This window comes from Papio anubis, chromosome 4, assembly GCF_008728515.1.
Source record: "Papio anubis isolate 15944 chromosome 4, Panubis1.0, whole genome shotgun sequence".
Lineage (NCBI taxonomy): Eukaryota > Metazoa > Chordata > Mammalia > Primates > Cercopithecidae > Papio > Papio anubis.
The window spans coordinates 70,170,775-70,195,179 of NC_044979.1; the positions used below are offsets into that span (position 1 = coordinate 70,170,775).

Consider the following 24,405-nt stretch of genomic DNA (forward strand, 5'->3'; position numbering starts at 1 on the left):
CAGCCAACATGCCTAGAGAGAGGCTCACGTGATGAGGAACTAAGACCTTTTGCCAACAGCCACGTGAATGAATCACCTTGGAAGTGGATCCATCAGACCCAAACTTCAAATGAGTACAATACATCCCTGGCTATCAATTTGACTGCAACTTTGTCCCTGAGTCAGAACTATCCAATTAAGCTTCTCCCAGATTCCTGATCCTTTGGAAACTATGAGATAATAAATATTTGTTGTTTAAAGAAAAAAGAAAAGAAAATATGAAAATTTTTATCTTGCTTTCACTGCAGCTATCCTCATGGGTATGCAACAGACACCAGCTGATTTTCCCCTAACTTTGAAGTCTTGTTTTCTCCTCTTGTAATGGAAGTCCTGTTCCAGCAGACTTTATTAATTAATGTTAAAAGGAGTGTTGTGTAGTAAAGTAAATTTATTTATTTCCATTATGACACCTCACAGTATCATGGTCACAAAGTTGAGTGCATCACTAGACCTTGGCCTGACATAAGAGGCCTATAACCATGTTTTTGCATGTGAAGGAGATTCGTAAAACTAGCTACATTACTAAGAGAATATTAAGTGGCAAAGTGAGAATTAAAGTAAACAGCCCAAGTAAAAGAAAAGTGTACACCCTCAACAGGATACAGCATTTATGGATGTCTAAAAATTTTTCTCTTCACAAGAGGGAAAATGAAAGCTAATACAACCTCAAAATGGACTCGAGTAAAATTCAGGTATTGAAAGGAAATTTTATTATATAAAAACATATTCAGGCCAGGCACATGACTCACACCTGTAATCCCAGCACTTTGGGAGCTCGAGGCAGGTGGATCACCTGAAGTCAGGAGTTTGAGACCAGCCTGGCCAACATGGTGAAACCTTGTATCTACTAAAAATACAAAAATTAGCTGGGCGTGGTGGCAGGCGCTTGTAATCCCAGCTACTTGGAAGGCTGAGGCAGGACAATTGCTTGAACCCAGGAGGCAGAGTTTGTAGTGAACCGAAATCACACCATTGCACTGCAGCCTGGGTGACAAGAGCGAAACTCTGTCTCCAGGAAAAAAAAAAAAAAAAACAGAAATATTAAAAAAAATTTCAGTGATTAAAAAATACAAAGAACTAAATGTATAAATTTTCTTGGACCTCTATACATGGCGTGTATATATCTAATTGATTTTTTAAAATTATATCTGGATTACATGCTATTAAGACTTTTTTATACATTCCAGGATTTTCTAAGTGCTCTAGAATCATCATATCTTACTTTCATAATGAGAAAAAAACAAGTTATAAATATAGCCTGTAGATGGAATGATACAGGGAAGAGAGTACCCATATTTGAGGCATGTAATGAGCTCTGCCTCACTTGCTGTATGACTGAGGCTACGTTGCTCCTCCTATCTGAACCTCAGCTCCTTCCTCTGCAAGATGGGATGATGATGATCACCTCATAGGCTGGGTGTGTAGGATAAGGGAGATCACATATGAAAAAAATCGCTAGCACATAGTAAACCATATGTTTCCTTCCCCTTTGTATATCTTCCCCCAGTATTTAGAACAAGGGTTCCATCTCCTGGCTGGCCATGTCTTCTGTGTAATGGGAAGAGATGAGATCATTCACCAGGTCGCTGGTTCAGTGTGCAGTCGGAAAGACACTGTGGGTTAGAGAAGACAGATAGGAAACTCCTTGTAGGAGTGGAAAGCATTGAAAGGGATTCTGACATTTATTTCTTAGAGAACAGGGCCCATGTAAAGGATGCTCAACTGTTCAGCAGTCAGTCCAATTCTTGCTTTAGACATAAGCCGTTTCTCTTTCTTTCATAATGAAAGCATATATTTTCAAATTTCAGATGCAATATCATAAGATAAAAAGCTGAAATTAGAGTGCCCAGCAAATAGATTCTTCATTTGCTTTGAACTAAACTTTAATAACCCATGACCTCTGACCTAACTGAATATTCTTTCATTTTGATATAACTGGGAGCACTAGTTTTGGTGATTTTCTGCAGTCCTAACCGTTTAATACGTTTAATCTACAAGATAATTTTTTAAGGGATGAGGAAACATTATCTCTTCTATATCAACATAGAGTGCTAAACTATATATTGCCTTTAAGAAAAGTTCTTTTTTACACTTTTCTTATTATCTTGGATCATGTCCAATGTGCAAGGAAATAAACATGTGAAGAAAGAGTTCTGTGGAATGTTAACTGCTCTGCTATTTTTCTTCTTTTTATCATGGCCCAAGATTCACCAAAGTTGAGATCAATTCACCATGCCTTCTTTAAAAAGCGTAACAGCAAGGCATTCTTCCTGTAGGAGTCAGACTGTAAAAGGTGATTTCCTTTTACTCCATTTGGTTTAAACCTGTAACAAGCATTAAGTGAAAAATCTGATATATTTGTTAGGGCATTTATTGCATTACTAAGTTATACTTTCAGTTCTCAGTGAAAGGTTTACTGAGAACATAAACTTTGAAGAGGTTTGTTCAGGATTAAAGATATATTTATATATTTTCTTCTCTCTTTGTGAAATAATATTATATAAAATTATACCTTTCAGGGGCTATTTTTAGCACTATTTATAGTCAAAGGACATACCATTCCAAAACCTCCTTCTGATGATGAGATTTGTAACTTCTCTAGGGTTTCAGAAGAATGAAAGGCTAGGAAGCCACCATTTCTGTTAACTCCATTTACCATAATGCAGATGCACCAATAAGTTAAACTTTTTACCAGAGCCTTTGATGGTGAAAATGTTTTTCACACTGCTTGGATAATTTGGACTAAATATTTATAACCAATCTCTCTGAAACATAAGCCGTTCCTAAATTTTTACATAGATTGAATTTTTGGATAAATGAAGATTTGTATTTAAACTCCCATTCAATCTTTTATCATAAAAAATGAGAGTCATCTGTTTCAGTTGAAACAGTGCTTTAATCAACCACTTTGAATTCAGGAAAATTCGGTAATCTTTATACTCCAAATAGTATAAATATTAAAAGCATCACAGGAGTATAACATTCACTAACAATTTACTTTGCTTCACTCTTGATTTCCTAAAAACATTTTAAAACCTGTGAAGTCAGTGAAATAATAAGATGCCTATAATCGATTTAAGCAAGTTATGGAAAGAAAAGGTCAATCTTCACAGCAGTCCTGTGAAGTAGGAGAGGGCTATTAACTTTATCCTGATCTTGTATCCAGAAATTGGAAAGGTCGTGAGTTACCTAATGTCTTTCAGGTACATTACAATGGGATTTCATACAGGGCAGGTTTGTGTGGTTATGAAGGTCTAGTGCTTATGATAGATAGGTTATAACTGTAAATAAAATAACTGGGAAGCTGGAAATCAATTCTGTTGAATACACATCTTTGGGTTTGAGGATATTCTACGCTGACTTGTGAGGTTAGACTTTTAAGTATTCTGCAAACTTGATTCTTCTGATTATAAAGGTCAATTATTGTAAATGTATTTTTCTTCTATCAAGTCTTCTAGTCAGAGGATTGAAAAGTAATTATTGGTGCCTCTTTTGCTGTTTACTACTTTTTTGAAGTAAAATACTTAACAAAAATTACAAAATCATATAATCACTGGTTCACTAAATCTAGGGATCTTTTCTAAAATATAACTGAGATACAAGTGTAATGACTGACAGGTTTGTACTATCCCATATATGAAAAATAATGTTTGGGGATCTCTGATAAATCATAGGAAATTTTTTTAATTAGGCTATTTATTCATGTAAAATTATAGTTTAAGTGCACGTGGGTTATAATGTTCTGTATAAATTATTAAAAATAAAACTTCACAACTGAAAACAGTCACTGCTAGTAGGCACTGGAGAAGATTGCAAAAGGAATTAAAGTGGAATCTCTGCAAAAGCAATGTAGCGAAGCAGTTACCCTGTTCTCTCCTGTAGACAGTAGGATGGAAACATGATCTACTTTTGTAGGAGTTCAATGAAAGTAAGTTTAAATAAATGAGGGCTCTTGTTGAAAAGAATATAACAAGTTCATATATATTAGTCTATGAATATTTTATGATAATGTCTATCAATGGATTTTTGAAAGGTAAATCTGAAAATAGTATCATATTAGTACATAGGAAAGGCTGCTATAATTATGTCATAAGTTAACAGATTTTTAAAAGCAGATCACCCTTTCTTTGGTTTTGGAATGAACTTAAACATTTGAAGACATCTCTTTTTTCCAGGAAGGGTAGAAAATAGTGATAAATAAAAATCAAGGCTGGGGAATTACTACCAAGCTAAGCTCTGAAATCCAAAGCAAGAATTTAATATTTTCCTTTTTCTGGCCCACTTTTGGCAGTTTAGAATAGCCTTAAGAATGTCAGTGCTAGCGTTTTCAAAAACTTGATTTATTTCAGATCCTGCTGAGGGCTCTTCAACACTTTCTGTACTTTTCCATCAGGTATAGTTGACTGCAAGGGCAACTGTGTATTGAGTAAGGGTTAGACCTGATGGGGAGACCTAGCAGTGTGGATTCGTATGATTATTCATCTTGTTCACGTTAAGGCTGGACTCTCCCCATTGTCCTTATTTAGCATAGGACAGTGGAGGTGTTAACAAGAATATAGAAAGAATAGTCTCTATAGCAATAAAGTTAAAAATTAAAGGAAAAGGGATGAATGTGGAAAAATGTAATGTGTTCTTAAGGAAAACTTTAGGAATAATCTAATAACCCCTTTACCAACTGAGTGATGTACAGCTAGCAATAACTCTTTGGCATAGCATGCAATGGACACTAAGATGTAAGTATCAGAAGTCTGAATACTCTCCATTTTGTAAGCATGACCCTTTGATCATCTGGATCAAATAAAATAATACATGGGAAAGCATTTTGTGAACTGTAGAGCTGCCTGCAAATAGCATTATTCTAATATAGCATTGGCTGTCTAGTGAGCTGACCATTATGGGAATGAGTGTCTGCCAGGGAGATTGTGGCATTAAACAATTTCATTAGAATAAATGAATAAGAATTGAGTATTTTTATGTACTAAAACTACAACCTATTTACAGAAACTAATATAAAAATGTTGTCAGTTTGTTTTGAGGGGAGGAATCTCATTAATTTTTTTTTTTTTTTACATTGAGTACAGTGAGAAAGGAAGTCCCAGTGTTAAACAACTCTGTGTCTCTATTATTAACGTAATTATGAGTCTTGCCTCTCATTTCATCACACAGCCCAGCACCTGGGGTTGAGAAGTACACTGCACAGGGCTGAATCTTTTCTTCTGTTAGTCTGTATTTTCCCCAAGAGTTCATTCCAATGTCAGAGATTCAATCATGTTCTGCTTGACCAATTCCTGTCCCCTCCTTGCAAAATGAATAAATTTAAGCCTATTTGCTAAAACTAAGTAATTTTTTGAAAAACAAAAGCAGTGTTATGACCATAGTACTCCCTCTAAGAGAAAAAGCTTTGATAGAAGGGAGTTACATGAGCATTTGAGCATTTTGCTTTTGATGTGTAGACAAGAAGACTGCTGCACCTGACAGTTCTGTTCAGTAGTTAAGGAAAACAGACAGACTTGTTTTTATTGGTGGGTGGACTTCTTCACAAATCATCCAGCTCATTTTCAAGCGATCAGATGTCGATTAATTCAGTGGCCAGCACCCGCATTGGCATCCTTGCCACAGAGATGTGTGCTGTCAAATGAAGGGATCCAGGCTCTGTGAGGAGTGTGACAGTGCATAAAGTATGAGTATAGACCCTCTGCATCACTCACTCCAGGTTGGTTGCTCTACTTCCAACTCTGTAAAACAAAGCACACTATTATGCTTCAGACATAGGCCCATAATGAGTGTAATAGTATCCCATCACCATGTAAAATGAAAGTGAGGAACATTCTAGAACTTTTTGTTCCCATTTAAGCTTTTTTTTTTTTTTTTTTTTTTTGAGACGGAGTCTCGCTCTGTAGCCCAGGCTAGAGTGCAGTGGCCGGATCTCAGCTCACTGCAAGCTCCGCCTCCCGGGTTCACGCCATTCTCCGGCCTCAGCCTCCCGAGTAGCTGGGACTACAGGCGCCCGCCACCTCGCCCGGCTAGTTTTTTGTATTTCTTAGTAGAGACGGGGTTTCACCGTGTTAGCCAGGATGGTCTCGATCTCCTGACCTCGTGATCCGCCCGTCTCGGCCTCCCAAAGTGCTGGGATTACAGGCTTGAGCCACCGCGCCCGGCCCCCATTTAAGCTTTTTATATGGAATTTTCTATCTCTATTGCATGGTCTAATATGTAAATTACACACACCACATTTTTACTCTTTATATCCAGTTTTCATGAGCTAAAACATTAATAAATTCCAGTGGAGAGTTTTATAGAGATTTAGAAGCCACCCTTGGGAACAAAATGTAGCTTGCCTTAGTTGTTATACAGCAGGTGTATCATCAGTTTTAGAGGGAGTCTTTTAGAACTACAGTGTAAAAATAAAACCCTAAATTAAAACAAACATCCATGCAGTCCTAGTTCATAAGTTAACTTTAAAAAGGCAAGGGATCAACTTCCTTCCCACTTCAAAAACCAAACCAAACCAGAGAAAAAAAAAAAAGAATAAAAAGAAAATGACATCCTCCGGGGGATGTATAGTTTGAAGAGGTTTTTTAAGGACCAGGACTTGAACATAAGATGTTTTTGCTCAAAAATGACTGTTGACTTTTTAAATTTTTGTTTCTCAGGTATTGTGAAACCTCTATAGATATAACCATTGATATACTCAGTACTCAAGCAAACATTCAGTCATTTAGCAGATGTTGTGTCTCCACATTGTATTAGAAATGCTGCCTTCCGGCTGGGTGCAGTAGTTCACACCTACAATCCCAGCACTTTGGGAGGCCGAGGCGGGCGGATCACCTGAGGTCAGAGTTCAAGACCAGTCTGGCCAACATGGTGAAACCCCGTCTCTACTAAAAATACAAAAATTAGCCAGGCGCGGTGGTGTGCACCTGTAATCCCAGCTACCCAGGAGGCTGAGGCAGGAGAACTGCTGGAACCCAGGAGGCAGAGGCTGTAGTGAGCCGAGGTCATGCCATTGCACTCCAGCCCGGGCAACAGAGCAAGACTCTTTTTTAAAAAAAGAAAGGAGGGAGGGAGGGAGGAAGGAAGGAAGGAAAATAAATGCTGTCTTCCAGGAAGTAGCTCTCTTCATCTTGCCACAACCAATGGACCTCCTCTTTTTCTTTTTTGCACCACCATTTTTGTCCTCCACTTTCCATTCTGTCTTTTCAACTTTGATGGTACTCTCTAGTCTGGCAGAGGACTCCAGGTTTACTTTTCCCTTTGTCTGTTTTCAGGAAGGCTTAGAAACTTAGGTTAGATTTTAAAGAAGCATTAGTTGCAAGGTTGACTGGAGAGAAGTGAGAGGCACTGTTTGTTCCTTTCATTGGTGGCAGAGCAGGAAATTCTGGTAGGTCAGCCCTGGCAGGCCACTGTGCTAACTCTCCCTGCCTCTAGTTCATAATCCAGTTCTTCTGAGATTGGAGGATATTGTTCTAGCATTAGAGCTAGGACAACTCTTAAAGACAATCTATTCCATCTTCCTCATCTCTGAGGTACAAAAACTAACCTGTACAGGGAATAAGGAGAATATCCTGCTCTATATTCATGGTCTAAGACCGGTTTTCACTATTCATGTTACCTTCTTTCATACATTTTTTTTTAAAAACTGCAAGGAGACAGAGAGAGAGAGGGGGGAGAGAGAGAGAGAATTGCATGGATAAGGACTTTAAAAATCCAGAAAATTCTTTATAATTAGAAGAGCAGCACACGGTTATTTTCAACTGTATTAAAAACACTCGTTTCATAGTTATTCACAATATAAGATTCTCATACCACACATACTCTGATTTCAGTAGGGATTGTTTATGTCTTGTCATCCAGGTTTATAATTTGAAAATTCCTTAGTTTTTTTTTTTCTTAAGAGTCTCCATGAACAACAAACATGCTTTTACAGCATAAATGTGAAATGAACATAACAGCCTCTTGTCTGTTATGTTCCAGGTTTTTCTGACCCCTTGTGAACATACAGGCTCACTGAGTACACCCCCACCAACCTGGTGGGCCCAGGTCCAGCAGCCTGAGGCAGATTTCCACTCAATGACCTGGGATAGAACACTGAAATCGATAGGAGGGCCTCACCATTGGCAGCAACATCTCTGGGTAGGCTGGAGCATCTCTTGAGACATCATTGGGAATCCCCTCAAGACAAGGAAGTTCTAATTTCAGCCGCTCACAGGAGGGCAGCTTTCCATCCTTAATGCCTGAATGTTCTTTGTGAAAAATCTGCAGTATTCCATCTCTCTAAATGGCTCCGTCTTCTGAATTTTTATTATAATCCCCCTGACCTGGCCCTCTCACATGGCCCAGTGTTCATCCTTCTTGATCACAATGTAGAACCATCCAAAAAGATTGCCCAGTTCTCTTTTGCTAAACCGTCTCACCCTCCCTCCAGCCTATGTCAAACACTGATCAGTTTTCTGTTTATATAATTTTGGCTTTTCCAGAATGTTGTATAAATGGAATTATATATCTATAAGAGGCCTCTTGCCTTTTCACTCTGGATAATGCATTTGAGATTCATCTAGACGTTGTGTGGTGAAAAATTGTTAGCCTCAATCAACTTCAGATAATTAGTTTTTGAGACTAAATAGAGGTGACCTAAGAGAATTAGTTTTAAAAGAGAGGGATGGGGCAATAAAAGAATACCAGGGAGAAAGACCTAAAAATTGTAAGTGTAGGTGATTATTTTGTGATTATTCCAGGGAGAAAGACTTAAAAATTGTAAGTATAGATGATTTTATAGTAATGAATTAAATTACGGGGATTATAAATATACACTTACAGGGAAAAAAATATCTCTTCTACTGCTCCTAGTACTAAAAGCCACCTAAAATGCTGGATAAAATACACCAAGCACGTGATTTCAGATGCACAGCTGAACCAAGAAGAAAATAGGTAAAATCTCCGGAAAGGCCAAGAATGAAGAAAGACAGGAAACCAGAAGGGTAATCAAATGCTGAAGTTGCAGCTGCCCTGAAGTTGTTGTCTAAAATAGAAACATGAAGCCACTTGGGGATCAGGAAACAAGACCTTCGGCCTGAAAAAGGTAGGGAATCAGAGCTGAGATTCTCCACATAGAGTGGGAACCCTCAAAGCACATTAATGGGCTTCAGTAATGTAATTCAGCCTCAGTAATGGATTCAGGAATAACTGCTTCCAACAAAGAAAGACCACAAGGACAATTGTTGGTGCCAGCCTTCACTCTGGATGGGGATGTAAAAGTCTGATATGAGAATTTCTACATATTTAGGTTTAAATTTACACAACTTGCATGCTCTTGGAAACCAACAGCAAGAACTTGGAGTACCCATGTATTGGGAGAGTCTCAGGCCTTTTGACGGAAGCAAAAGAAAATCCTTATGGAGAAACACATTCTCAATCCAGGCCCCTCAGGTTTCCCATGGATTCACATTAGATAACCATGGGCTTACACTCCAAAATTATAAAGCATGTGAGGAAAAAGTTTTTTGCAAGTGAGGATCAGTAGCAAAAGCAACAAAATTGAACTCTCCTCTCACCCAACATTTTAGGTATTAGGAGTTACCAGACCTACAACTATGTTTAAAACGTAAAGAAATAAGATCATATGAAAAACTTAAGAGACTATCAAAACTGAATAGGCAAATTTGTCAAAGAATTGAAAAGACCTTATAAAATCAAAATGAACAGGGGAAATAGCATATTAGATGCAATCGATTAGATAATTCATTGAACTGAACGATGGCTCTGAAGTAATTGCCCAGAATGGAAAACAGAGGGACAAACAGATGGAAAACCTGAAAGAGGAAAGACATGAACAATTTAATGAGATTGCATTGCATCCAAATTACAAAATGAGAGAAGAGATAGAGTTGGAGAAAGATAGTATTTGAGGGGTAATGGCTGGAATTTTTTCTTGAATTGATGAAGAACATGAAACCTCAAATTCAGGAAACACAGTGAGTACCAAGCAGGTTAAATAAAAAGACCTAACATTGCAATTGCAGAACTCTGAAGAAGAAGAGAAGAGCACTAAGAAACAACAGACACCTATGGAGTAATGTATTCAGAGGGTTAAGAGAAAATGCCTTGAACCTGCATATAGAATTATTAAATATATACCCAGCCAACCCATTATCCTATATGTAAACAAAACAGAATTTACCACCAAATGATGCTCATTGAAATAACTGCTATCATTTGTATTTCTGGTACAAAAAATAATCTGAGAGGCAATGTCTGAAATGCGAAAAGAAAGGTGATTAAATAAATTAGTAAACATGGGTAAATAAAATAACAATAACAGTAATAATAATAATGTCTAATATGTGTCCTTAAAAAGCACAGAAAATAGAAATATTAGACAATAATAACATGATAGATGGGACTGTATCATCAGAATTAAAGTATTGCAATATTCTTACACATGAGTGTAAAAATAAAATTGAACTCTAAATTTTAAGTTAAATAGAGTTAATTATTAAAAAGTTGAGGAGCCATCCACTTGGAGAACTGAGAGTGAAGATATAAAGTATGGAAATTTTATTTTTATATCCTTGATGTTTACCATCAAGGATACTAAGACACTAAGCCAACCTACCCCAAGAGAGGTCACTGCTAGCTGCAGGTTGGGCAGTTCTGTAGTGTTCTTGGTCATGCATTTGCAAAGTTTCTGAAGGGCAATGGAGATTACCAGGCATACAGCATGACTTCTGTGCAAACAGAGGAATTACAGAATATCATTACTATTCTACCAAGCAGCTCCATGAGAAGGGTTAACTAGGACACACGAGAATCAAATTAAAATCAGGAAAGCATTTTACAAGAGTTCTGACCTAGATGGGTAAACCTAGGGGAACTTCCTTTCTGTTGCCTCATTACTGGATTGAAGAATTGATCTTGCTTTTCTGGAGGTTCGTTTCACGTCCTGTTACTCCCATCTTCATACTCCAAAGCACTGAAGATTTCAAGTGTAGTATAAAGTGTGGTACATTGAAGTAGACTTCAGTTATTTTTACATAATTTTTTACATCATTTCTGTATGCTTTATTCAAAAAGAAGTTTAAATTTTTAAATAACCCTATTGAGTATTTTTTTTAACTAACGTGACTCAAATGAATTGGTCAGGTCATGTGAAGTCACATACAGGATATTTCAGTCAGTATGACCTTAAATGAATGTTAAAGGAACTTTAAAGTAGGTTCTTACCCAATAGTGATAATATGTGAAGCAACTTACAACACTGTTCTTGTGAGAAAGAAGGCATCCAGGTTCTGAATGATGGTACACTGCCATTTATCCAAGCCTGTTGATAACTGGTTATGTTTTGTAAAATAAAGTTTCTTTGAGAGGCTAGTTGTTGCATTAAATATTACTGTCATCATGCTGCTGGTTTTGGGAGAGCTCTAGTGTTCATTGTCCCAGCATTAAAGTGAAATGAAATATGAAGATGCAGTGAAGTTCATAAGACAAAAGTGAAATGGAAATGTTAGAAGCAAGCAGTTTTTCTCTTTTGGAGAAGTATTGTCCTACACTGCAGCTGCACTTCCTAGACACCAGCAGTCAGAGAAACAACTCTTGCAATAAATAAAACCGGGCTACCTGATGCAATTGCCTTGGAAATGGAACTTTTACAACAGGACCCAGTTTATCAAACATATTAGCCAACTTGTAGGCTTAGTGAATGATAAGTCTAATGAAGTATTGATGAGCATTTTTACCAGGCCTCAAGCTTGACAGAATTGAAACTTCTGTGTTTGGATTATGATCAGCTTGTTTGAACACTCAGCAAAAGATGCTTGTTTGTCCAGACACAGTGGCTCACACCTGTAATCCCAGCACTTTAGGAAGCCGAGGCGAGTGGTCACTTGAGGTCAGGAGTTCAAGACCAGCCTGGCCAACATGGTGACACCCTGCCTTTACTAAAAATACAAAAATTAACCAGGCGTGGTGGCGCATGCCTGTACTCTCAGCCACTCTCAAGCTGAGGCATAAGAATCGCTTGAACCCGGGAAGTGGAGGTTGCAGTGAGCCAAGGTCATACCACTGCACTCCAGCCTGGGCAACAGAGTGAGACTCTGTCTCAAAAAAGACAAAGAAGAGAGAAGCTTGTTATTCAACACTTAAAGCATGTTTACCATTCGTATGAGTTGATCTTTCCTGAAATCATGCAGTATTATGTCTTCTTGAAGTCTATTCACATTCTTGAATCTTATCAGTATATAAGGAATATAGAGTTATTGGGTGCCAAAATACCCAGCACAATACTTGTATGTTTTTAATGTGCTACCGAATTAAAAACCTAAGAACTGTGTGCAGTCTAGGCCTTCTGTGATTTATTCCTTCAGTCATTTCAAACATTAATATTGGTGCCTATCTGGCTATTTGCCTGCTACTATATGTTTATAACTGCCACATTTAAAACAGTGTACATCAGATTTGTGTACCCATTGATTTTGTTGGCTTTCATCCAAGTCTAATGATGATTTCTTAATGTCTTTTTATAAATCTCATTTTGTGCTATTATGAAAATCTCCATTTTGAAAATCACAAACCTCTGGTTGAAAAGTTCATACAAAGTCCACATTGCACAGAAGCACATATCTTTAATGTCTGTCTCCAGACCAAAAAAGTATTAAAGTTAATTTAATGTCTGCATTTGAGGTGCAACTTAGAGGATCTGAAGGAAGAGTGGGAGAGCTGTTAAGTATTTTTAGCAAAATGTGTTTGTCTTGTTTAGGACATATGCTCTTTAGTAAATATTCTTAAGGTAGACATGCCTTATGATTGTAGCTGAAATAATTGTTAATAATACAATTTTTGAAAATCTTGTAATTTTTTTGCATATCTATTGGAAGTTGTTTACCAGCTGTTATTGTTTCAAATGTGATTTTTGTTCATCTCTTCCGAACCTCTCTTGCAAAAAGAGAAGTTAACTTCTGGTAGTGAATTGAGCAGAAATGTAATGTTTTTTAAGCCTGTTGAGCTGTATAACTTAATATTTGCATGCTTAATAATTTGTTTTATTATACAATCAATGAAATGGTCATGTCTGTTAATGTCAGTTCAACCGTATACTTATACTGTCTGGATTGTGTGTTTCCAGTTTCGTGGGAGAAATAATTTGTCAGTGTTCACCAGCTTCCAAAAACTTGTGAAAGCTTAAACACCTAAATTGATAATGAATGCAAAAAAGAAGAAGAAAAATTAAGAGGATTTACTAATTACATGGAAATAGAATGCATAACTTCTTGAAGTTGTACTTCTAAAATAGTTCTATCTAAAATAAACTCTATCCAAAAGAAAACAGGCAAAGAGAAAAAAGATAAAGGAGGACAAAATAGGATGCAAATTTAATCTGGTAGCAGTAATTCCAAATATATCAATAATTGCAAAATGTAAATGGACTAAACTTTCTCCTTGAGAGACGGGGATTATTTAATTGGATAAAAATTAAACTTAGCTAAGTAATATTTATGAAAGAGACACCCTAGTATTACATGTATGAAACATTAAAAATAAGCAGGTAACAAAAGCTATGGCAGGCAAATACTAAACAAAAGAAGCTGAGGTCATTATATTTTACTAATGTAAGAATAAAATGAACTTTAGCCTAGAAAGCTTTATGAAAGATAAAAAATGTCATGACATAAGGATTAAAGACTGAATTTACCAAGAAGAGATAATAGTGCTAGACTGCTATGCATTTAATTACCCAGCCTTATAATATAAAACAAAAATTGATGGAATTGCAAGGAAAGATTGAAAACGATCTACCATCACATGGGAGATTGAGAACCACCACTACCATTCTAACAATCTGATAAGGTATGCTTATGACTTCAGATAAAACTTCCAATTAAGATATCATACATGGATTGCCAAAAGTATCATGTCTTAACAACTTAGGTAGACCGAAAAAAGAGGTTCTAGCGGTGACAAAGGCTCTGATGTCGAAAATGCATGTGGAAACTTAGAATAAAATTTCTAAACTAAAATTTTATATAACAAATATTTATATATTAACTAAATATCACAAATGAAAATTTGATTATTGGCATATTAAAGTGTAGTCAATTTAGGGGGAAATGGGATTGTCTTATATTGATGAATTCCTTATATGAGGCATATACATTACATTTAAATATAGTCAACAGTTTACTCCAGACACAAAGATACAACTGTAAGTGTTTATAATTCTTCAAGATAATGAAACCATGCTTCAGATGTGATTCATGGCTTTTTGGAACTGGAGGGACTGCAGACATAATATGGTTCATCACTATTTTTCAATAGATGGGAAAACCAAGATCAAAAATAGTATGTATTGCTTTGTATTTCATGTGTTTTACATTCTTGACTTCTGAGTTAAGTACCTGTACACCAAGTATTGCAATCACCTTTCTCTTCTTGTATTTACATGCAGTGTAACAACATACAGTTTGGGCAATTAATAATATTCCTTTTTTCTTTTAATAAAAGCTGTTTGTCTGAGTTTAGGAAAATGATAACAGTATTAAGCCTGAGACTCAGATCTAGTCCTAATCTGGTGGTTCTATTTTATCAAAACTATATAAAATTGATATGAAGGTACTGTTCACCATAATTAACTATGAACTGTACATTCAGTGTAAGTATAACTTTTAACCATGAAGCCTATCTCAAACTTTGCATATGATTTTTTAAAATATGAATGAAAAGTTGTACTAGTGATAAAGTCTTTGGAAGAGGAAGGAATAATATGGATGGCCCTGTGCCCTCTTAAAGGGGGAAAAATACCTGTTAAGAATTTTGAGAATGCTTTCTTTCCCTATGGACAAATTTCTCTCTTCCAGGGAGAGACAGTTACAACCAATCCATTGATCCATTTTTTTCATGAACAGCCTTTGCAGCAGTCACACATTGAACCCATTTGTGAGGCCTTCACATTAGATTTAGAGAGAAAGTCTCTTAGTTTGGATCTTTGTGGTAATATTTTTCTTTGCTTTTCCCCTTTTTCTTTCTCTACCCAAATCCATTACCTCGTATTCTCTTCCTACCCCCATCCCCAACAATTTGAAATAAATACTAAAGAACTGGTTGAGAAGGGGAAGAAGGAGATTGTTGGTCATTGAGGAAACATGTTTTGTTGGCTAATTGTGTCTTGAGTAGCTTCAAGGATTTTTAAAGAAATACCTACTGGAAGGTGCAACCACTTCTGGCTCCCTCACCCACTTTTGGCTGCCTCTGAGAGTCACTGTACATACTGCACCGGGTGTCAGAAACTGGAGAATCCATTGGGAATGCCTTTAAAATAACCTGTGAGAGAAAGAAGAGCATGGCATATGCAAACCGCTTTAGAGTCAAGGAGTTCTGGGTGGATTTGAATCTCCTCTCAACCTGCTACCCGAGTGATCCACTGCCATCTCTGACTCCTACTTGGCTTCCACCACTACAAAATAGCAACTGTTAACCTTCTCAGACTATAATAACTATGAGTGTTAAAAGTACCTGGGAAAGTGCCTGACACATGTTCAACTATCCAGAAATGGTAGCCATTATCAGGAATACTTTTATTATCATTATTATATTAATTATCCAGACTTGATTGCTCTGAGTAGAGAAATAGAGGTTCCATGAAAAGCAAGGCTGAGCTGGACTGAGAAATGCTGCTACCCATTTGAAAGCTTATACCACATGAAAGACTATTGTTATGCTTTTTTCTGTAATCTTGAGACACATATTTTCTATCTACTGTTGTTTTAAAGGTCATCTTGAATTGATTCAGCCCCGTATCATCTAAGCACATCCCCTTTGCTAACCTATATTTTAATATTATGATAGTTGATATTTGACAGGGCACTGTTTCAATAATGTTATTTATATTCAATGCAAGAAAATGTAAGTTCTTAGAGGAAAAGAAACTTTAGTAGCTGGAGAGTTTAATAGCAGTTTTATTTTAATTCTCTTAGGTATTTATTATTAATTTTCTATAAATATATCCAGATGTGGGTGTAGTACATAGATTCTATGAACAAATTCTAGCAATTATTTGATACGTTGTCTTCTGAAATTTTCTACCTCTGGACCTAGTTTTATCTTTTCTGAAAGTATCAACCCTTTGCCTATAGTAGAAATATTTTAAATCAATTATACTGTGATACCTAGAGTAAAAGTAAGTTTGAAGTAACAAATACTCTAAGAACTAGTGTGCATTTTGCTTCGTTTATTTTCAGCAGGTAATTTGTTTTTCTAGCCAAGAATAAATTGAAATCCAGAAAAATTAGGTAAGCTTTATGTCTTATTTAGTGGGTTTTCTTGTTTGGTCTGACGTCTCTTTTTTGCTCATGTTTTTAGGCTCAGCTATGTGAACCATGCAGAAGACCTGGCCTCCAAGCTCCTACAATGTTCCCCAAAGAACAGACTATCGGCACAGGCTGCCTTGAGCCACGAGTATTTTAGTGACCTGCCCCCACGGCTATGGGAACTCACCGATAGTGAGTATGACAAATCCACAACATCCAGTCCAAGCAGAGACATCATTTTATTTTAGCATCTGTATGTAACGTGTATACAGAGATTCACATATTTGTGTGTGCACAAACATAAGATAATGTATGTTTGTATGTGCATTACATGGGTGTGTGTGTTTGTGTGTGTGTGTATGGAGAGAGAGAGAGAGAGAGAACAGGGGAAGGGGGGCCATGTGTATATATATTTAGTGGAATCCTGCCATTCATTTGCTAGCTTACCAGACACAGGAAGAAAATGGATTCCTTTTTTGCTATCTCTGCTCTGCAGTCTGCAGCTGTACATCTTTGTATTTGATTATGTGTGTGTCCAAAAAAATTATCTGAGCAGTCATAAAGGAAAAGGAAAATATGATTTACATATTTAGTGCTTTATGCATACAGTACTTTTTAACTGGCTGCAGTACACAGAGGAGATGATTCATTTCTGTTTGATGCTCAGAAACCATCTTGGTTGTAACAATAACCTTAAAAAGGGCTGCTATGCAGCGAGCTGAGGAACAGAGTTGGCAATTGGCTAATGCACTGAATTGTCATGTACAGACTGAAGACGTGTAATTCATTTTAACTGCAAATGCTCTTGGTATTTGTATAGACAGCTCTTCTCTGAATCTTTTAAAAGAAAACACATTCCTGGGTGGGTTTTGTTTTGTTTTTATAAAAGTCTTCATATTTATACAGCCTTTAAAAATTACATTTTAAATATTTGGGGGAGGATTTATGGCTGGGAGGATCTCAGATTTCTTCCAAAGTGTGAAACAGAATTCTTGTGAAATTTTGTACAAACTGTTACCGTCAGAATATTTTAGTTCAATGGTGATATGTTCTTTCCAAAGAACAATTAGAGATATTTCTTCTATACTCTTTTCTGATTGCCCTAAAAATTAACATACCGCATATATGCATTAATATTTATCATGTGTTTATTAATCCTTGGTATACATCACTTACAGTAAACATACGATTATTTCTTCGTTCTCTTGGATTTTAGACTTCTTTCACCCATCGTAGTATTGGATTCTCCTTGATGACAATAACCCTTTATTTTGGAACTAAGCTCTAAGTACAACTCCTCTTGGGTATTTCTATCCTAAATCTTTTTTTGATATCCCACATTTATTTCTCATTACTTGTTTTTAACCCTAAAGTGACTATAGATGTATTAATCTACTACTCCCCTTAATGCTTAGCAAATCCTCATTAACATTTCACATATTTCCAGCCCATATTTACTCCATACTCTGCCCTACTTCCTTTCTAAAGACTACTCACTGACTATTACAACAGCTACCCTCGAGTTTTTTTAAATTAAATCCCTATGGGAAAATAATTTTTCTATACTGAAAACAAAAATGATGTAAATAGGCTCACTAGTTTATGGCTCATCACACTCAAACATATGGTTTGTTTTCCCATTTAGTGTAACTTGTAACTTGATATCACTCCTCCTTGGTGACATCTCAATCCCATCTGACTTGATGATTGAGTTTAAGCCAGGATTTTGATGGTCTATGAATTCTGAATTCTGTAGTAGTACTTTTCTGTTAATATGGACTTATTACCCACTTGCCACTTAGTTTATCAGCCAGTGGTTAAATCCAGTTTCTATCAGTGAGTAAATGCCTACACATTATCACTCGGCAGCAGACTGCCAAGGGAGACAGCCTTGTCCCCGTCATTAACAAGCACAATGTATGCAGAACACCAGAGGGGAATTAAAACCACAAAAAATACCTCAGGGTGGTATTTTTAATATGAGAATTTAATTTGTAATTTCACAGATTAAGAATTTTGGCTGCATTAATCCCTTTATCAGCTCACAGCAGGCTATTTGCAGAAGCATAACCATAAGGCGATATTCATTGGCAGAAACACGTCTTTGCATAACGTTAAACATCAGGAGCAGTGAAACCTTTTGAAGGGGGGAGAATAAAGATGAAAAATCATTATATTTTTAAAGCAAGATTCTACTAAATGCCTCCAGTAACAATTTTGGGTTATAGAAATGCATTTCTGTGTCTAGAAGATAATCATTATGAAGCATAAATCCAGTTGCAAGAAAGGACAATCCCAGTATTAAATACTATAGTCATTTCCATTTAGAACAACGTGGCTGTACTTGTAAACATGTTTACAAAACAGAGAATTCCCAGACTTTGGAGACTTTGGGAATTAGTTTCTTTAAGTGAAATGACTGGTTTGGGTGACTTATTGTCTAGGTTAGTATTCTGCAGACTATATTTAAAAGTTTTTTTATGTTTTTATAATTGAATTTCACATTAGCATAGAGTCTTGTAAAAGTTCACCATCTGGCAAAGGCAGCAGTGGTGGTGGCAGCAGTAGCAGCAGCACCTGTAATATCCTTACATGCTGCTTTTTCAAGCAGATTTAGAAGGAGGTCCACCTGGAAAGAAGTGTTACAGAACCAATAAATGGATTGTCTTAGCAACCAAGCTGTAGTTTAGGAACCTTGCTGTCTCAGTTTGGTCACACTGTAATAACAAAATACTGTAGACTGGGTGGCTTGAACAGCAGACGTTTATTTCTGTTGGAAATGGGAGGTCCAAGATAAAGGTGCCAGCAGATTCGATTCCTGGTAAGGTCTTTCTTCTCAGCTTGTGAAGGGCACCTTGCTGTGTCTTCACAGGGTGGAGAGACCAATCTCTTCCTCTTCTCACAAAGCCATTAATCTCATCATGAGGGCTCCGCCCTTATGACTTCATCTAACCCTAATTACCCTCCTAAAGCCCCATCTCCAAATGCCATCACATTAGGGGTTAGGGCTTCAACAGATGAATTTGGGGACGGACACAATTCAATCCATAGCACTCTCATTCCTAAAGCTGGCTCATAGCACCTTCTAAAGAATTTCCACAAGAGGAAAACACTTATGCAAGCAGGAAGCAAAATCAAGTTAAAAGGAGAAGATGGGAACAAAAATAAGTTACAAGTAGATTTAAGCCTTCTTGGCCTAGTGCAATATATCAGACCCCGAGAGAAGGGCATCAAGTGTTGTTGGAGCCTGAGTAACACAGAGCCCTGTAGTCATTTCATGGATTCGTATAAAAATGAAATTATGGGCTTATGTCAGACACATGCTTTGGAATAATACATAATAATGTAATATCTTTCTTTATTATACTATTCCTTAAAATCTCATCAGGTTACATAGTACCAAAATTTAGAGGTAATGTATTAGTGTGCCACTGAAGCAGGAATTATAAAAGCAGAAAGCAAGAATAATGGTACAGTTATCTGGGGATCTGGCTGTTAAAGCTGGGTAATTCTGGTGGCACCCTGTTATTCTCCCTCTGTCCTGAAACCCCAACAGCTTTGTCCCACTTCTTCTCAAATATTTGATTGCAGGGAAGTAAATGGAGGACTGATTTAGAAGAAATTCATTACTTTTCCCAAATACACCACAGGGCATTCTCCTGCGTATACTATCAAGTTACATAAATAATTGAAGCTGTACTACCCTTGTCAAAGTAAATGAACAAAATACACTTCATAGCACAGAGTCCTTGATTTTATTACACTCATTTGCTAATTCACAAAACTCAAATTCAGTGAAAGAAGGCCAACAAATTGGTACAGTGTGAAGAGCACTGAACTGGGAATCAGACTAACTGGATTGCAGCTTCAGTTAACTAGCCAGGGAACTTTGGACAAGTGCCTTAGTCTCTCTGGGCTTCCCATTTCTCACTTAAGGAGCGAGTAAGACGGACACAGTAGTCTCCAGGGACCTTTCTAGCTCTAGAGTTTGTCGATTTTCCCACATATTCCTGTATATGTTCTATATATCGTCCTAGAACAGCATAATGCTCTTAATGTAGCTCTGTGCCATCTTTTTAAAAATGAAACAGGTGCACCCATTTCAGATGTAAGATTTGCTGCCTTCAGTTCCTAGACTTTTGTTCTGTTTTGAATCCTTTCCAAACAGGCTTTTGTGTCCACAATGCCTGGCTTTCGAAGCCTCTATCCATTGGTCTTTTCCCAGCCTATCGAAGATTCAGTGCAATTGACAACCATCTCCTCCTACTAATACTTCTTTTGCTTGGTTTCCAGGACGGTATTCTCTCATTGCTTTCCTCTAGTTTAGAAAGCTAAAGTCTCCTCTTCACGCTCCTTTGCTGATTTCTCTTCATCTGCCAGACCTTTCACATTAGAGTGTCCTGGGGCTGAATCCTCAGATCTGTCTATCTGCATGGACTCCCTGGAGGCTAGATGATCTCATTCCATCTCATGATTTAAATATCATCTGTACACTGACAGTTTTCAAATTTCCATCTCCAGTCCTGTCTTCCCTGACTTGACTTGCATATCCAACTGACACTCAACATTTCCATTTGACCATTTAGTAGGCCTCTCACACTTAATCTTATCAAAACTGAACTCATCTTTCCCCTCAAACTTGCGCCTTCTCTAGTCTTACCCTTGTCAGTAAATAGCAGCATCATTCTTCCAGTTGATGGAAGCTATCCCTAACTCATCTTTTTTTGGTTCCACTCCACATTCAGTTCTTCCACAGACCCTGTTGTTGCTACCTTCACAGTATATCCAGGATCATGCCACTCCTCACTTCACTGCTATCACCCTGCCCTCAGTCACTCACCATCTTTCAACCACATTTTTACAGTTACCTCCTACCGGGTTTGCCTGCTTCTCTTCTTGCCTCCTTAAAGTCAGCTCTTGCTGTTTCCTCTTCTTATATGTGTGCTTGCTCTAGACATATGCATGGCTTGCCCTCTTACCTCATTTGATTCTCTCCACCAGTGTCCCTTCTCAGGAGAGACTTCACTGACCTCCTTCCACCCTAAAACTTCCAGTTTCTCTTCCCTGCTTTATTTTTCTTCATAACATTTACCACTCTTTAATGTATTATATCTGCTTGGTTGCTTATTGCCTGTCTCCCCCAACTGGGCTCTATAACAACAGGGATTTCCTTTCATTCTGATTTATTTAGTACAGGATTCTGAAATTCCCAGAACAGTGTGAGGTTCAATAAATATTTTTCCAGTGAATGAAAGAATGGAACAAAGGAAGGGCAAAATATGTTGTTTCCCAATCTAAGTTCATTGTTCTAGATCAGAGAAATGTGGGAGATAGTCTGAGCTGTGGTTCTGAGGGAAAGGCAGACCATCCTATCATATGTTTGCTTATGTGTATAAATGTGTGTGTGCCTGCGACCACCTGGCATTTCAAAGATCAAAACATACCATGATGTTCAGTGTACTGGGCATCCAAACCTGCATCTCAGTCTCCATTAAAAAAAAACAACATGATTATAAACGTTTATACGTATATAAATGAAAATTTCGTATTCTGTCCACAGTGTCTTCTATTTTTACTGTCCCAAATGTGAGATTGCAACCAGAAGCTGGAGAAAGCATGCGGGCCTTTGGGAAAAACAATAGTTATGGCAAAAGTCTATCAAACAGCAAGCACTGACAAGCAGCACATTCTCAAGAGCACACAGGTAAGATGACCTGCTTTACCAGGAAAGTAGTATTTAATGGATATTGAACAGATTCTTTAAGTGAAATATTTCAGACTCGTTTTTTCACCAACTATCCTATGAGTCTGTTGTGTGCATTATGGCGTTCATCAGACCTTCTATTGAGATAGAATGCTCTCAGTTATTTCCACATTTTCAGGCACCTACTAGACTCTAACTAAAATTATACTTTATCTTATGCTTTTATTTATATTGTCATAGGCAAACCATTTTAGTTATAAGCAAGTCATTTTAACTACTCACATTGCTCACAGAGATTAGAAAAAGGTTCACTTTGGGCTGTTTCTAAGCCACAGACCTACTTTCTTTTGTCCACTCAATTTTTCTAATTAGTTGTTCTCATTTTAAAATGGGGAGATTATACACAAAAGTCTAGATTTCTGGTTTTCCTTGAAAAATAAGCAACTCCAGCAATATCACCTTCACATTCCTACCAGAAGTGTTTGCGTGAAACTAAATCATTGGCGCCTCCTTTGGAGGGGATGTAGACTCCCCAGTTTAGTTTAGCTCCCATCTGGGCCACTTCACCTATTTCTGATTCCTGTCTGGCTCCTGGTACGGACCTTATCGTGATGAAGCTTTTCTCTTTTACTATCAAATTCTTTGTCCTCTACTATTCTGCAGATAGGAAGCATAATCTAAACATGGCAACCTCTAGCCATGTCAGCCTGGCCCAGTCATCACATCACATGTGCTACATAATGACCAGCTTGGGATGGCAACTTCTGAAAAGGCCGTATTTCTTGATTGCCAGATGGAAGTGCCTAGTATTTTTGGAAAATTTTTAGTATATATGTAATTTACTTACATATTTATATATATATAATTTACTTATATATATTTTACATATATATAATTTACATATATATAATTTACTTATATATATATACACACACACATATAAACTTAATGTAGCACAAGTCTCTGAAACAAATAGAGAACAAATGTTACTGTGGGGAAGGCTTTTTATGTGCTGATTTGTAGAGAAAAGTGTGTGTTTGTTCTGATATTCAGTAATTAAGTGTTCAGGCCAGGCATGGTGGCACATGCCTGTAATCCCAGCACTTTGGGAGGCCGAGGAAGGCAGACTGCTTGAGCTCAGGAGTTCAAGAGCAGCCTGGGCAACATGGTGAAAGCCCATCTTTACAAAACTACAAAAATTACCTGGGCATGGTAGTGGCATTTGCCTATAGTCCCAGCTACTTGGGAGGCTGAGGTGGGAGGATGGTTTGAGCCTGGGAGGCTGAGGTTGCACCACTGCACTCCAGCCTGAGTGACAGAGCCAGACCCTGTCTCAAAAAATAAATAAATAAAATAAAAAGTATTCAAGTAACTCAAAGGATATATGCAGCATTGCAGTAGTTCCTCTTCCTTCCTCCCTCTCTTAGTTTGAAATATGTTAACAGGCTAAATTGATAGCATGGTAAAGAGAGAAAATTTTAAACTATACACATTGTCTTGTGGGTAATCTGCCAGTATCTTGAGCTACTCCTGGACTTAGCTTTTGAATACCCTCAACATAGGGGTCAGTTTTGGCCTATCAGGGGCATGGTGGCAATTTATGAATGATGTGGAGATAAAAGGTTTCCAGATAAAATATGATATATAAATGACAGTCAGAAGATGTTACTGTTAACTTGTCACTCCATAGGTAAGAGTCTTCATTCTTCGTGTTATTTCTCCCTGTAGAATAAAAAGCACAACTCTTGGTTGCATTTGTACTCCCACTCTGAATTTCAATTGGTCAGACAAAGAGTGGGGCTAAGTTTTTGACAAGCTACCTCCTGGTATTGAGAATGGTTTTGATTCATGAGGGTTACATCATATGCTTTTTAAAAGTATTTAACCTGCATTATCATAATGAGGGCCCTGGCTTTATAAATCGCTTAACCAATTCAGTGGAACAAAACAAAAAAGTGGACTTTATTTGTGCTGCTGCCTCATACACACATGCACACAAGCAAGCCTGAATTTCAATTGCAAGACTATGTTCCTTCTTCTTGGCTCTTTTGAGATCCCCTGACCTGAGCCCAGGCAGTCAAAGCTGCTAGAATGTGTTTCAGCTCCGCTCCTCCTTGGGAAATCAAATCAAGCTCATAGGACAGAAGTGTTGCTTGGAAAGTCTCAAAGGTTGCTAATTGAAAAGAGATTTTTTAAAAGGTGCTCAGAACTACAATCATCAGTATATAAAAGCCTTTACAAAAATGTAAAAATATATTTTCTTCACATATATTTTTTAAACTAGATATCAGTTATATCTACACAGTAGAAGCTTTCCTCTAGAATTATTTGATAGCAACACAAATATTTTTTCTGTGAGTTTTGCCT

At 37.1% G+C, this 24,405-nt stretch overlaps 1 protein-coding gene across 9 annotated transcripts in view; it reads left to right on the plus strand.

Annotated features, from left to right (window-relative positions):
- Positions 1 to 24,405, plus strand: part of CDK14 (cyclin dependent kinase 14) — a 581,124-nt gene that overhangs the window by 472,600 nt on the left and 84,119 nt on the right. For 8 of the 9 annotated variants that reach the window (XM_017956186.2, XM_021935106.2, XM_031664857.1 and 5 more), the window contains 2 exons: positions 16,387 to 16,526; positions 21,895 to 22,038. In XM_017956186.2, the coding sequence (XP_017811675.2) occupies positions 16,387 to 16,526; positions 21,895 to 22,010 (256 nt within the window). In that variant the 3' untranslated portion in view covers positions 22,011 to 22,038. 9 annotated transcript variants of the gene reach the window in all.